Source organism: Mustela putorius, unplaced genomic scaffold, assembly GCF_011764305.1.
Source record: "Mustela putorius furo isolate JIRA1106 unplaced genomic scaffold, ASM1176430v1.1 tig00001075_pilon_pilon_pilon, whole genome shotgun sequence".
In the NCBI taxonomy this organism is placed as follows: Eukaryota; Metazoa; Chordata; class Mammalia; order Carnivora; family Mustelidae; genus Mustela; species Mustela putorius.
The window spans coordinates 5,064,522-5,079,708 of NW_025421560.1; the positions used below are offsets into that span (position 1 = coordinate 5,064,522).

The window sequence follows — 15,187 nt, forward strand, 5'->3', positions numbered from 1 at the left end:
TAAGCTTGCCCTGGCTTCTGTGTCCATGGAAGCCACTGTGTCATGTTGGGTCCTGTGGGGGACCATCATAGAATCTAGGTATTTGGCTGTGTGCACAGATGCTTATGGCCCTTTGCTAGCTAGCACCCATGGTACATCATGACCCCCTGGCTGAGGGACTAACACAGGTGGGTAGGCCAGAGCAACTTTCAGATTGGAACCTGAGCTCCAATCTTGGCTTTCCAAGTAGGAGGTCAAGGGTTTGGTCCCTTCATCTCTGCACCATGCCCGTCTCAGGAAATCAAAGGGAAATGTCCTCCAGGTACAGCTGTGGTGGGTAGGGGAAGGAGTATGTAAAGTGTGCCAGGGTGATGAGAGTGTTTTGGAAGGGGGACACTGTGATTGTGGTGGAAGTGTGAGAAAGATCTCCTGGGAAAGGCACACAATCATGTTCCCAAGCATAACGCATGGGGACACATACACACACCTGCACACCCCCACGCACACCCCCACGCACACAGGGCCTTCATCCCACGTGCACACAGATCAGCCCTTCCCTATGTACGAGTTCTTCCAGGCCCTGTTCGACGTGGTGACCGTGCCTCACCGGACAGTCTCGGTCAGTATCCCCCAACCCCCGTTCCTTGTTGGAACCCAGAATCAGGGGGCAGGCTTCTTTGTACTCTAGATTTCCTCCCAGAGCCCGATGGTCTTAAATACGTACAGCTGTCCTTGCTCCCAGCGTCTACCTGCGATTGGGGAAAAGGAAACACAGTGAGGATCCCAGCATCCTGTCCGCTGTTGGGCCAGCTCTTTGGTTTGGGGAGGACTTCAGGCAGTTAATTGGATGAGGTCCCGTGGTTGAGTCCATGTCCCCCCACCCGAGTTCAGGAGGACCGTTTGAATGACGCTGGAGCATCATTCAATCTCCGAAGTCCATTCTGATCAACAGACAGAACGTTCTCTTTCAAGGAGAAACCTTTTCTGCTGAAGAAGGTGTTTGATCCCATGGAGTTTGTAACTGAGGCTGTCCTGTGTCATCACCCTTTTTGGGTCCACTGTGCGTAAGAGGTCAGACCCAGCATTCTTCTATGAGGGGAGGCTGCTGCCCCCTTCCCCTGGGAGGTAAAGTGCCCGATGTTCATCAAACTCCACTGATGGAAGAAATCAAGGAAGCACCATTTGTGTCTCTGAGAAAGAGAGGTAGCTTACCTCAGGGAGAGTTGGGGGACCTTCCTTTTTCCAGCCCCTAGGAAGGTCCTTGGACTGTCCCTCCACCCGGTCTAGGAAAACAGAGAGGAGCTGTCAGGACATTGGCTGCGCTACTCAGGAATGACTTGGGGAGTTAAGTCTGCTGGATGTGGATGCGGGGCCAGAGGGAATGGACGTGAAGGGTGACCAAGCAAGGCCTAACTTGCCAGTGGGCCAACAGTGTTGGACACAGTGGTGGAGACAGTACACAGTGCTGTACACAAAACACAGAGGAGGGGAGCAGGATGGAAAAGGGAAATGGGGCCTTGGCTTTCTAACGGAGGGGATGTCATCAGTGGGAACTGTCAGCGTCTGTCTGGGAAACACTCAAGGCACCCTGGGATTCAGGGCGCAGTCCCCTGAGCCTTCCTGCCCACTGTGAAGCCAAGCCAGCTTGCCACTTCTTCAGCTGGTCATGGGGCCTGTTCAGCTGTCTCCCCTGCACCTCTGCTGTGTGACCCTATCGCTCCTCTGTCGTGCCTTGGAGTAGTGGGTTTTTCGGTGATGGAATCTAAGTACTGGGGACGGTTGTATTTGTTAGTACGCGTCCGTTCGGTGACAGTGCTGACATCCGTGATGCTTTGTAGACCGCACTGCCATCTACGGGGAGAACGTTGCCATCCTATCTCATGGCACCTCTGTACCCGTGACGACATGACCGGCCCTCCCCGTTTCCTCCCTGCACCATCCCTTCCACTTTCTGGGTCTCCGAATGTCCCTACTGGAGTGTCCTCAAAGCCTGGGATCGTGTAATGTACCTCTTTCCTTGTGTGCTTGCTTTCAAAATGCGTGTTAGGTTTCCAGGGCCCATCTGTTTCGTAAAATATCGGAAACCTTTGTTTCTTCTTGCGCCTGAATTGCACTCCATGATGTGTATGGATGCCATGGAATGTGTTCTTTCCTCCTGTGATGGATTTGGGGGCAGGGCCTGTCTGGGGCTATTGGGAACCCAGCTGTGTGAGACATTAGTGCGCAGATTTCTGTGTTTCCAGAATGAGAAGACGTCACCGAATGCATTGGCCCCATTTGTAGAACGGTAACCACGTGGAATGTACTGGGTACTTGAGTTCCCCAAATGTGGCTAGGTCGTTTTGTTCCATTGAAGATACGTAGCACACCCATGTAAGATGTGACTAATGGGCGGAAGTGAAGGGGGGACATCGTGAAACCTCCTGTCGTATTCTGGCCCATTTTTCTGTTCAGCGGAAAGCATAGTCTCTTCCTTCCTACACATCTAAGAACCATGTTTCCTGGGGAGACCTGTAGGGACCTGTGTGTTCCAGAACGACCTAAGATCTATCCCTTCAGCTAGTAGACTTTTTTTTCCTGTGCCCCTTGGGTCCAGTTTGAATGAGGATCTCATCGTGACTTGTGGACTTAAAAGGGGACGGACGGACGGCATAGAGGACAATGGCTACCAGTGAAATCGGAGGACAATGTGTCTCAGCAGTTTTAAAGGCTTGGGTTATGTATGTGCTAGTGAACGACAGAATGCGTCTCCAATCTACGTAATGAGTCAATCCCCAAGGTACCTTCCTTGGTGTCCTTGATGATGTACACCTCATCATGGAAGGAGAACCGGACTCTCTTCTTGGGTCCTCGTGGAGGGAGGGGCGTGGGTGGGGGCGTCTCCACATCCTCGAGGAGACACTCCCCACAGATCTCTGGGAGACGCACAGAAATAGAGAACAGTGTCGGCACCTTGTCGTCAGGAGCCCATAGGGGGATTGGACATCCTTTCCTTCTGGTCCATCCGTCTCCTGCCCCTACTCGCCAGGTGCCCAGCAGGCATTCCTCCCTCCAGGTGGGACTTAGGAAGGGGTCACCATGTGCTGTGCTCTGAATTCAGCCCCCTCCCACACCCACAGGTTCTGTGGGCAACGGCTTGTATGGAGCAGAGACAGGACAGAAACGCAACAGAGTGCCGTGAGCACGCGTGACGGCCTCAGTCACAGCATTGAGCAGCAGCCACACCTACCCGAGAGTGTTCCCCAGAACCCTCTGTGCCCGCTTCCTTGCCCTCCGGCCTAGACGTTAGTGTGCCGCCACGGTGTCCCTAGTGATTGAGTCCAAGGAGCACCTGGGACCTAGGGGAGTATGGGATGCTGCCCAGCCGCTCGGCAGGTGTTGAGGAAGGGACCGCCTAGGGACTCAGCTAGATGGCTGGCTGTGGTTGAAGCCACAGTGGAGGACAGTGGAGGGCCCTGATGAAGGATTGATCTGGGACAGGAATGTTGTCGTTTCCCTGTGGCCGGAGATCCCCCAGCCCCTGACACCAACCCACGGCCCCTGAGGAAAGGTCCTGAAGCCCTGAACCAAGAGCTGCCCTCACAATCTGAAATTCCTCTGTGCCAGTGTTTCTGTAGGGGGGAGAGCGAGGGCCACGAGACCAGCCTCAGTCCTCACTCACATCTGTGTTTGGGGCCCTGACATCAACTATGTGGCGGTTTCTGCCCAGTGGGGCCCTAGTGAAGGACCAGGAACGGGTAGCATGGGCCACGTTCCCTCACCTCTCTGCAAGGTCAGCCCAGTCGCCAAGGCTGTCCTGAAGGCCAGTTGCAGCCCACGGCTCCTGGGGTTCTGCTTGGCTCCCAAGGTGATTCAGACTCCCAACGGTCACATAGGACCCCGTCGAGAACTCGCTTGCCTTCCGCTCCCAAAGGTTACACTTTGACCCCACCAAGAACACGCTTGCCTTGAGCTCGCCAGTCCCGAGGAGCAGTCGATGGTACGAACGAACATGGAGGTGGCCATGTGGGCTGGCCATGTGGGGTGGTTGGTTTCAGGAAGGAGACGGATGATGCTGAGGGGCCCGCTCTTGCCATGCGGACTGCTCTGAGGAGCCTGGATGGAAGTGAGGCTACCCTGGCTGGCGTGAGTCCCTCCCTACTCTCTCATTTTTGCCAGCATCCCCTGTCTACTCTCAGGTCTCTTGATCCCCTCTGGAGACTGTAGGTTAAGCGGACAGTCTCCTGTCTCCCTCCCTAGGCCGGGCCTGGAGAACCCAGCCCCAGCAGTACCTTTGAGACCAGCAGACAGTCCACTGTGCAACTGCCGTGTGTTCTGTCCACCCACCCGGTGGCACAGCCCGTTCCCGTGCACTCCCCGGCATCAAGCAGACGGCCCGTGAAACCCTGCACATCAACCCATGAGACCACCCCGCTATCTTCCAGGGTCTCTCCTTCTAAAAACAGCTGCATTTCGACCGCTGACCCTTCCTCTCCGATTTTGTCGTGCCGATCGGGAAGAGGTGACCGGCAATTCCTCCCCCTCAAATGTGGTGCCTGGGTCGCACCAAGGTTCTCCTGATCCGGGGACAGCAGTGTGGCGTGTGACCTGTGTGTTGTCCCTTTAGGACTGTGTCCGAAATGGGTATTCAGAAAGAGTACGGTTTTCTGAACGTAGAAGTACTTTAAGGATGGCAGCTTCCCCACGAAATCCTAACGAAATCACCAGACAAACGAACAAGCACAGGCATCGAACCGGGTGGAGGAATCAGAGGGTGGAGCGGAAAAGCCAAAGGGAAGAAGCCTGTCCCTGTGAAAGGGAGGCAACCAGCTCGAGAGAAGAGAATTGAGAAAATCGATAGGCACATACCCGTACAACAGCAGTTAAGATTGCCCATCGTGGGGACCTCTACAGCCGCTCACCAAACCGCCACGGCCTCGGCTCACAGAGTGACAGTTGAAACGGAAGGATGGATGCGTGTCATCAGGTCACCGTGGCGATGGCTCATGACAGAACTCTGAGGGTGAAGGCATCCCTGCACACTGTGGGGTCATGGAGGGAAGTGGGTTGGAGAGGAGTCGTTAGATGATAGGCATTGAGAAAGGCACTTGTTGTGGTCAGCACTGAGTGGTGGAGAGAAGTGATGAGTCCCCGAGTTGTACTGCAGAACGCAATACTGCGCTGTATGTTAACTACCTGCATTTTTGGACATTCAGAAAAGGAGACTCCTGAGGGCACCTAGGAGACTGAAATGTTCATTTCACTATCTGCTACTCTGGAAAACTCCTCTGTTTATACGAGATTGTTTCACAAAGTCTCTCCAGGAGTTCTTGGGTGGCTCAGTGGGTTAAGTCATAGATAGTTTAATTAGGTCAAAGATAGTTTCTTATTTAATGACCTTTTGAAAGTTGTAAGAAACCAACATTAAACATTTATGTTTTTATCTTGGCTTCGACACCCCCATCTCTTTTTTCCAGAGTTTCTTGGATTTTCTGACCTCAGGGGATTAATAGTGTTCACAGGAAAACAGAATAACAATGTGGCTTGAGATTTTTAATTTTTAGTTTTTCCCACATCAGTTCTGAAAAGGCCATAGTGTTTCCTCCTTTAGGTTACTGGTAAATGTTCAACTCATCTTCTCATGTTTTTAATTTTTCTGTGTCACAGAACCTAAATTGATGATAAATCCAGAAGGAACAATTGTTTACATTCACTCAGTGAAGAGTATCATGTCTAAGCTCAACATCTATCGGAGCCACACATGGACATGTAAGTATCTTGTATGTGGCGCTGTGTAGGCAGGTAAATCCAGGAACTGCAAGGCAGGCCAAGTCTCTTCTAACTTCCTTCTTCCTTCCTTCTTCCTCAGCTCTCCCTCCTCGACTCAGAGCAGAAAAGGAACACATCCCAGGTGAGCTTTTTGTTTGTTTATTTCCACTTTGTTTTATTTATTTATGTATTCATTATTTATTTATTCATTTATTTGGGGGGGGGTCTGTGACAGGGTTTTATTTTTTTATTTACTTTTAAAAAATTTTTTTCAATTTATTTATGTTCAGCAAAACAGTATTCATTATTTTTTCACCACACCCAGTGCTCCATGCAATCCGTGCCCTCTATAATACCCACCACCTGGTACCCCAACCTCCCACCACCCCCGCGACTTCAAACCCCTCAGATTGTTTTTCAGAGTCCATAGTCTCTCATGATCCATCTCCTCTTCCAATTTACCCCAACTCCCTTCTCCTCTCTAACACCCCTTTTCCTCCATGATATTTGTTATGCTCCACAAATAAGTGAAACCATATGATAGTTGACTCTCTCTGCTTGACTTCTTTCACTCAGCATAATCTCTTCCAGTCCCGTCCATGCTGCTACAAAAGTTGGGTATTCATCCTTTCTGATGGAGGCATAATACTCCATAGTGTATATGGACCACATCTTTTTTTATCCATTCATCCGTTGAGGGGCATCTTGGTTCTTTCCACAGCTTGGCGACCGTGGCCCTTGCTGCTATAAACATTGGGGTACAGATGGCCCTTCTTTTCACGACATCTGTATCCTTGGAGTAAATACCCAGGAGTGCAATTGCAGGGTCATAGGGAAGTTCTATTTTTAATTTCACGAGGAATCTCCACACTGTTCTCCAAAGAGGCTGCACCAACTTGCATTCCCACCAACAGTGGAAGAGGGTTCGTTCCCCTTTCTCCACATCCTCTCCAACACATGTTGTTTCCTGTTTTGTTAATTTTGGCTATTCTAACTGGTGTAAGGTGATATCTCAAGGGGGGGGTTTTAATTTGGATCTCCCTGAGGGCTAATGATGATGAACATTTTTTCATGTGTCTGATAGCCATTTGTATGTCTTGATTGGAGAAGTGTCTGTTCATATCTTCTTCCCATTTTTTGATATGTTTGCCTGTTTCGCGTGTGTTGAGTTTGAGGAGTTCATTATAGATCCTGGATATCAACCTTTTGTCTGTACTGTCATTTGCAAATATCTTCTCCCATTCCGTGGGTTGCCTCTTTGTTTTTTTGACTGTTTCCTTTGCTGTGCAGAAGCTTTTGATTTTGATGAAGTCCCAAAAGTTTATTTTCGCTTTAGTTTCCTTTGCCTTTGGAGACATATCTTGAAAGAAGTTGCTGTGGCTGATACCGAAGAGATTACTGCCTATGTTCTCCTCTAGGATTCTGATGGATTCCTGTTTCACGTTGAGGTCTTTTATCCATTTTGAGTTTATCTTTGTGTACGGTGTAAGAGAATGGTCGCATTTTATTCTTCTACATATAGCTGTCCAGTTTTCCCAGCACCATTTATTGAAGAGACTGTCTTTTTCCCACTGTATATTTTTTCCTGTTTTGTCGAAGATTAATTGACCATAGAATTGAGGGTCCATAGCTGGGCTCTCTACTCTGTTCCACAGTCTGTGTGTCTGTTTTTATGCCAGTACCATGCAGCCTTCCCGTTGAGATCAGGAACAAGACAAGGATGCCCACTTTCACCACTCCTGTTCAACATAGTATTAGAAGTCCTAGCAACAGCAGTCAGACAACAAAGAGAAATAAAAGGTATCCAAATTGGTCATGAAGAAGTCAAACTCTCTCTCTTCGCAGATGACATGATTCTTTATATGGAAAACCCAAAAGACTCCACCCCCAAACTACTAGAACTCATAGAGCCATTCAGCAATGTGTCAGGATACAAAGTCAATGTGCAGAAATCAGTGGCTTTCTTATACACTAACAATGAAAATACAGAAAGGGAAATTAGAGAATCGATTCCATTTACGATAGCCCCAAGAACCATAAGATAGCTGGGAATAAACCTAACCAAAGAGGTAAAGGATCTGTACTCGAGGAACTACAGAACACTCATGAAAGAAATTGAAGAAGACACACAATGATGGAAGACCATTCCATGCTCTTGGATCGGAAGAATAAACATTGTTAAAATGTCTATACTGCCTAGAGCAATATATACTTTTAATGCCATTCCGATCAAAATTCCACTGGTATTCTTCAAAGAGCTGGAGCAACGAATCCTAAAATTTGTATGGAATCAGAAGAGACCCCGAATCGCTAAGGAAATGTTGAAAAACAAAAATAAAGCTGGGGGCATCACGTTACCTGATTCCACTTTGTTTTAAAATGAGTTTTCTAAAATTTGAAAGGATTCATATTTTTAAAACAAAAAAATAGAGGGGCTCCTGGGTGGCTCAGTGGGTTAAAGCCCCTGCCTTTGGCTCAGGTCATGATCCCAGGGTCCTGGGATAGAGCTCCACATCGAGCTCTCTGCTCAGCAGGGAGCCTGCTTCCCTCTCTCTCTGTGCCTGCCTCTCTGCCTACTTGTGATCTCTGTCTGTCAAATGAATAAATAAAATCTTAAAAATAAAACCGAAAAGATAGAAATAGGCAAGAATTACTTGAAGGGAGGTGTATCAAGTATATCAAGCAAATTCAAAGAACAGTTGGTAGAATGAGAAGCAGGACTCTTAATTTCACAGAGTTGTGCAAGTTGTAAAACTTCCTTTGATTTTCCTAATAACAACACTAAAATAGCCTATAATCATATCTGGTAGACACAGCATTGTACTAGAAGTGTATGGATGCTTTTCAGGGGACCGAACAATGAGGCCTGAGTGGACAGCTCTCTCATGGTCCTGCTTGATCCAGGAATAGGACTTTGAAGATCTGGTGGAATGGAGGGACCACGTGTCCTCCAGATGACTCTCCCTAAGTGTTTGTGTCCGCTTGTTCACATCTCTAGCTTGAATAGCCGCCTCTTCCGGCTTTGGTTTCTGCATTTCTCATTCATATTTCAACTTCATGAATGCATTTTTGCTTCTTCGACATTCAGCTGAGTCAGCTCTGGAAAAAGCTACCAAATTGTAGTCAAATCCAGTTTTTGGCTTTAGTCTTACTTGACCATCCTGCAGCATAACCCTCAGTCTCTGTTGTTTCTGAAACCTGCCTGCTAGCTTTCCTTTCTTAACTCTGATACATCCCCTTACTGTTCCTCACAAAGTTGTCTTTCCCTTTTGCCCCAGACGTTGCCTCTCCTTGGGTTTGTTGCCCAACCATCCTGGCTCACTGCTTTTCTTCAGTCTGTGTTTTTTCCTGACTGGTCTTCACTCTCTCTCTCTCTCTCTTTTTAATAAAATACTTCTGAATTAGTAATAACATGGTTAAAGGTTAAGTGATGTTCCCTCTAGGAAGGGTGACATTTTTCATCTCAACTGAGACACTTCCACTGAGAATGAAAGTGGTTCCATAAAGTTATAATGGGACAACTGGCTATATCGGGACAGTCCCAGACAAACTGGAGTTATGGTCCTCCTGCTGTAGATATCTGTCTGTTTTGTTTGTCCTACCAGTGCTGCTTTTTTCAGGTAAAAGATACTCTTGTATGCCCCCTACTGTTATTTAGAAGGGAATCCATCATCTTTAGGGCTTTCCGAACTTAGATGCAGCTGTACACCGCTGGCATCCTGTTAAAATGCAGATATTGATTTAGTGGATCTGGTGCGGGCCCTGGGTTTTGCATTTCTAAAACGCCCCCAGGTGAAGCAGACTCTGCTGCTCAGGGAGCCACACTTTGAGTAAGGAGTTTATACATGATTTTCTGTTCCTTCTTTGCTTTTTTGTCACTTCTTAAAAGCCTGTCCCAGACATCTGTATCTAAACAGAACATGTATTGTTTCTTTGTTATAGCTGACAGTAATTCAAGCATGGACGTTCCATAGTTAGTTAACTGGTTATTATTAGTTATGCACTATTTCAAACCTTTTGCTATTACAAACCATGTTCTAGTGAATGACCTTGTACGTATAGGTTTTTTCTATCTGATAAATTCCTAGAAGTGCGCTGCCAGGTCAACGGGTGCATAGAACTGATAACTCGATCATTCAGGATTGTGGTACCATTTTGTGTCACTCCCATCGACACCGCATCCGTGCTTGTTTGTCCACAGCTTCACCCGTAGAACATGTGGTTCAACTTCTGGAATTTGGGCCGTGGAAAGAGAAACATGGTATTTTATGAAGTTTATCTCTGCAAGCTTCTTAACTATGAGTGAGGTTAAGTATTTTTTCATGTATCTGAAAGGTGTATTTACGTTTCTGTGAACCCTCTTCATATCTTTTGCCCATTTTGCTCTTAGGTTTGTGCTTTTTTTTTTTGCTTTTCTTCTTCTTCAGTGTCTAGCTCTTTATAGATTAGGGATACTAGTGCTTGTCCATTTTATGGGTTGCAAACTCTTATTTTATGGGATGTGATTTGTCTTTTGATAGTTGACGCTGGTGTTTTCTCCCCCATGCAGGTATTTTGTTTCAGAATGCGACCTTTCACTTAGTCATTTCTTTAGGCTCCCCTTGGCTGTGACAATTTCTCAGACTTCCCTTGTTTTTGATAACCAGGGCAGTTTTGAGGAGTACAGTTAGGTGTTTTTTTGTAGAATGTCCCTCAATTGGGAATTCTCTGCTGTTGTTTTCATGATTAGACTGAGGTTATGGGTTTCTTGGAGGAAGACCACAGAGATAAAATGTCCTTTGGTCTTATCATATCAAGGGTTAGGGCTCTGGACATGACTTACTACTTTGTTTTCTCTGTCCTCATACTGTACTCCTTGGAAGGAAGTGGGCTATTACACTATACCACTTACACTATACCTCCTTCCTGTTGGAGTAGCTACACAATTATGTACATAAATTATCAGGAATTCTGCATAGGAGATTTTTCTGTTCTCTCCTATTTACTAATCCATTTATATCAGCACGAATTCATGGCTAGTTATTTTATATTTTGGTTCTAGTACAATGACACCTTGTTCCTTTAGTTGCTCAAGTTGTTCCAGGTTGGTTAGTAAAAGCATCTTCTAGTGGCACCCGGGTGGCTGAGTTGGTTGAGTGTGTCTGACTCTTGATTTCGGCTCAGGTCATGATCTCAGGGTCCTGCAATCCATCCCCAGGTTGGGCTCTTTGCTGAGTGTGGGGCCTGCTTGAAATTCTCTCTCTCGGGGTGCCTGGGTTGCTCAGTGGGTGAAAACCTCGGCCTTCGGCTCAGGTCGTGGTCCCGGGGTCGTGGGATCGAGCCCCACTTTGGCCTCTCTGCTCAGCAGGGAGCCTGCTTCACCCTCTCTCTCTGCCTGCCTCTCTGCCTACTTGTGATCTCTGTCTGTCAAATAAATAAATAAATAAATAAATAAATAAATAAATAGAAATTCTCTCTCTCTCCCTGTGCTCCTCCCTGCTGCTTATGCTTTCTCTCCTTTTCCTTCTCAAAAACAAGTAAATAAATTTTTTTAAAAGCACCTTCTGTCGCTTCCTGTAGCTATTGACATACCCGGTTATTGTTTGAATATTTCTACCTTACTCTGTGGCAGTAGATTTTCCAGGTGCATCTTATGTCTTTCTTTCCCTAGAATTAGCCATTTTTTCCCCCTAAGTAGTTCTGGTTCTTTTCATTGGAGCATAGTATGAGAAACCAGGATTGGGGGACTAGGTGTGTCTGTTGTGACTGTTAAGTCATTGCTCAAAGACCCTCTTCAGCTAACTGAACAGGGAATATGTGTATACTCACTCATGTATATACACGTGTCTATAAATATTTTAATATGTAACCATCTGTATGTATAGTAAGCTAAGTATTCACACTGTTGTAAGCATTATCAGATGGAGCATTCTAACCTTCTAACCTTCTCTCCTTGCTTGTCTGTAATCTCCTGCACTAACAGTGAGAATCCAGCTGACATCAGAATTTCATCTATTGGATAGTTCAATTCCAGAATACACATACATGATTTCAGAGTTGCATACATGGTTTCAGAGTGGTTAACCCATGGATGCTTGATTCTCCCAGTTTGGGACCATTTGAATTAAGGTGCTAGAAATAATCACATGTAGGTTTTAAAACATAAGTTTTCAAAAACATAGGATGTGAAATTGCTGTGTTGGTTATGTATGTATGTATGTTTAGCTTCGCAAGAAATTGCCAAACTATTTCTACAAAGTTGCTGTATCAGTTTTTGTTCCTACCAACTATGAATCAGAATCTTGTTCTGATTCTGGACCTGAAATTGGCACTGTCATTATTTTTGATGTAACCATTCCAGTACCTGTGTCATGGTGTCTGCATATTCCCACTGAGGTGATGTGGAGCATCTATCTGTTTGTGTATTTATTTGCTATCCTTATATCTTTGGTGAAGAGTTTGTTCAAATCTTTTGCACATTTTTCATTTGGTCATTTCTTTTCTTATTATGAATCATTAAGAGCTCTTTTGTGATGTTGGACACAAAGCCTTGATTAGATATCTGTGTTCCAAATATTTTCTCCCTGTCTGTGCCTTATCCTTTCATTTTCTTAAAAATGTCTTTCACAGAGCAGAAGACTTTATTTTTAATAATACCCAACGCATGCTTTTCCCCGTGGAATATGCTTTTGCTGTTGAATCTAAAAACCCATCCCCCAAACCAGTGTCCTAGAGATTTTTCTCCTGGATTCTTTATTCTTGTATTTTTACATTTAGAACTCTGATTCATTTTTATTTTTTATTTATTTTTATTTTTATTTTTTTAAAGATTTTATTTATTTATTTGACAGAGAGAAATCACAAGTAGACGGAGAGGCAGGCAGAGAGAGAGGAAGGGAAGCAGGCTCCCTGCTGAGCAGAGAGCCCGATGCGGGACTCGATCCCAGGACCCTGAGATCATGACCTGAGCCGAAGGCAGCGGCTTAACCCACTGAGCCACCCAGGCGCCCTCTGATTCATTTTTAGTTAATACTTGTGTAAGGTCTGTGTCTAGTTTCATTTCTTTTGCATGAGTGTTCAGTTGTTCGAGCACCATTTGTTGAAAGACTATTTTTTCTCCTTTTATTCCCTTTGTGCCTTTGTCCAAAAAATGTTTGACTTTATTTTGGTAGCTCTATTCCTGGTCCTTGTAATCTGTTCTGTTGATCTGTGTGTCTGTCTCAGCACTAACACACTGTCTTGGTGGCTAGTAGCTTTATAGTTAGTCTCAAGACCAGGTGATGTGAATTCTCATTTTTCTTCCACGTTGTGTTGGCTATTCTATTTTTTAAAAACTTTTTAAAAAGATGTTATTTATTTGGCAGAGAGAGCACAAAGAGGGGATGTCACAGGCAGAGAGGGCAGAGGGCAGAGGGAGAAGCAGGCTCCCCTCTGAGCAAGGAGCCTGACTCGGGACTTCATCCCAGGACTGTGGGATCATGACCTGAGCTGAAGGCAAATGCTCAACCACCTGAGCCACCCAGGTGTCCAGTGTGTTGGCTCTTCTAGATCTTTTGCCTTTCTGTGTACACTTCAGAATCTTCTTGTCATTATCTGCAAAATAACTGTGAGGTTTTATTTGGATTTCATTGAATTTATCGATTAAGTTGGAAAGAATTGACGTCTTAGCCATATTGAGTCTTGCTACCGATGAATACGAGCTCTATCTCCATTTATTTAGATCTTTGATTTCTTCCATCAGTTTTGTCTTCCTGTATATATGTATTGTGTTAGGTTTTATACTTGAGTACCCTTTTTAGGGGTGTATTGTAAATAGTATTTTTTTCATTTGAAAAATTGGAATTCAGTTCTTTATTCAGATATAGGAAAATAGTTGACTTTTTTATATTGACCTTGTATCCTATGATGTTTTGGTAATTTCCTCATTACTTCCAATAGTTTTTTTTTTACTTTTTATAAGATATTTGAGATTTTCTACATAGACAATAATATTGACTTCAGATAGAGTTTTGTTTTTCCTTTTAAATGACACACCCTCATTGTCTCATGCCCTCTTTCGACCCACCTTCCCTCTAGTAATCTACCAGTTTGTTCTCTATATTTGTGAGTCTCTTTTTTTGGGTCTCTTTTATGCTTTGTTTTGTTTCTTAACTTTCACATGTAATTGAAATCATAGGATATTTGTCTTTCTTTGACCTATTTCATTTAGTATTATACCCTCTAGATTTATCCATGTTGTTGCAAATGTTAAGATTCCATTCTTTTCTCTGGCCAAGTACTAGTCTATTAGATATCTATATAATCTCTATCTCTCTCTCTCTATATATATCTATATATACACCACGTCATTTTATCCAGTCATCTATTGACGGGCTCTTCCATATCTTGCCTACTGTAAATAGTGCTGCAATATAAACGTATCTTTTCAAATGTTTTCATTTTGTTTGAGTAAATACCCAGTAATGGAATTACTGGAACTTATGACAGTTGCATTTTTAAATTTTTGAGGAACCCCCACATTGTTTTCCATAATGGCTGCACCAGTTTTCATCCCCAGCATCAGTACACAAGGTTCCTTTTTCTTCACGACCTTTATCACCAACTCTTGTTCTTTCTTGTTCTTTTTCTGCAGGCAGAGTCCCAGGCTGGCAGGAGAAGTGGGCGTGGTCACTGGGACAGCCCTCCGAAATGGGTCAGGTGACCTTTCAAACTCTGGGGTGGTGAAGGGTTCCTCACATCAGAGCAGGACGCGGGCCATAACGTAGGCGGGTTTTAATGGACCCATCAGACAACCTGTGCAAGACCTGAGGACGAGTGAAATGCGCTGCCTGGAATGGAGGTTGTGTTGTCTTCTGGGGCTTCTGTCCCCAGGGGATATTCAGCCCGGTGAGGTGGGGGCAAGGGGGCAGCTTATTTGGGGCCGATGTGCCTTGCTTCGGGGGCGACCCTGTGTTTGAGCAGGAAGGCGGGGTCTGCAGTTGGATCTGGCATCTGGGCCCACATTGGTCACAACGGTGGTTGGGTTGAGGGGAGCACAGGGCTGGCTGGCTGGAGTCTGTAGCCCCTCAACTGCCTTTTGATGGCCTGTACCCAGGGCCCGGGGTACCTGGGCACAGCCAGAGTCCCAGGGCCCAGGCAGATGCTTATAGGAAGGGACTGGAGCCAGGGAGGGAGGGAGGGAGGGAGGCAGCCGGCCAGGTCACCAGGGTGCTCAAGCCTGACTCTCTGCTCTGTGCTTTATTGGAGGGTTGGCGTTTATCAGGGCAAAATGCGCACAGTGTGAACTCTGCCATAGCCACGACCCTGAAGTGGAAGGGTTGTTGTGGAAGAGGAAGGTAGTCAGTCGTGTTTTTTTCTTTCTTTCTTTTTTTTTTTTTTTTTTTTTTTTTTGTTGAGTACCAGGGCCCATGAGACATGTTGTAGCAAGGAAAGACCAGAGGCCCTTATCAGCCTCATGGAACTCCTGGCAGCCAATTCGCGA

The 15,187-nt window shown here is 45.7% G+C and overlaps 1 protein-coding gene across 1 annotated transcript in view; it reads left to right on the top strand.

Annotated features, from left to right (window-relative positions):
• LOC123393914 overlaps positions 1-15,187 on the top strand; it is a gene marked incomplete at its 3' end in the record, with an annotated part of 112,432 nt that overhangs the window by 74,278 nt on the left and 22,967 nt on the right. The window contains exons 10-12 of the mRNA XM_045087207.1: positions 5,626-5,727; positions 5,828-5,869; positions 14,339-14,398. Of these exons, the coding sequence (XP_044943142.1) occupies positions 5,626-5,727; positions 5,828-5,869; positions 14,339-14,398 (204 nt within the window). The remainder of the gene's footprint in view (positions 1-5,625; positions 5,728-5,827; positions 5,870-14,338; positions 14,399-15,187) is intronic.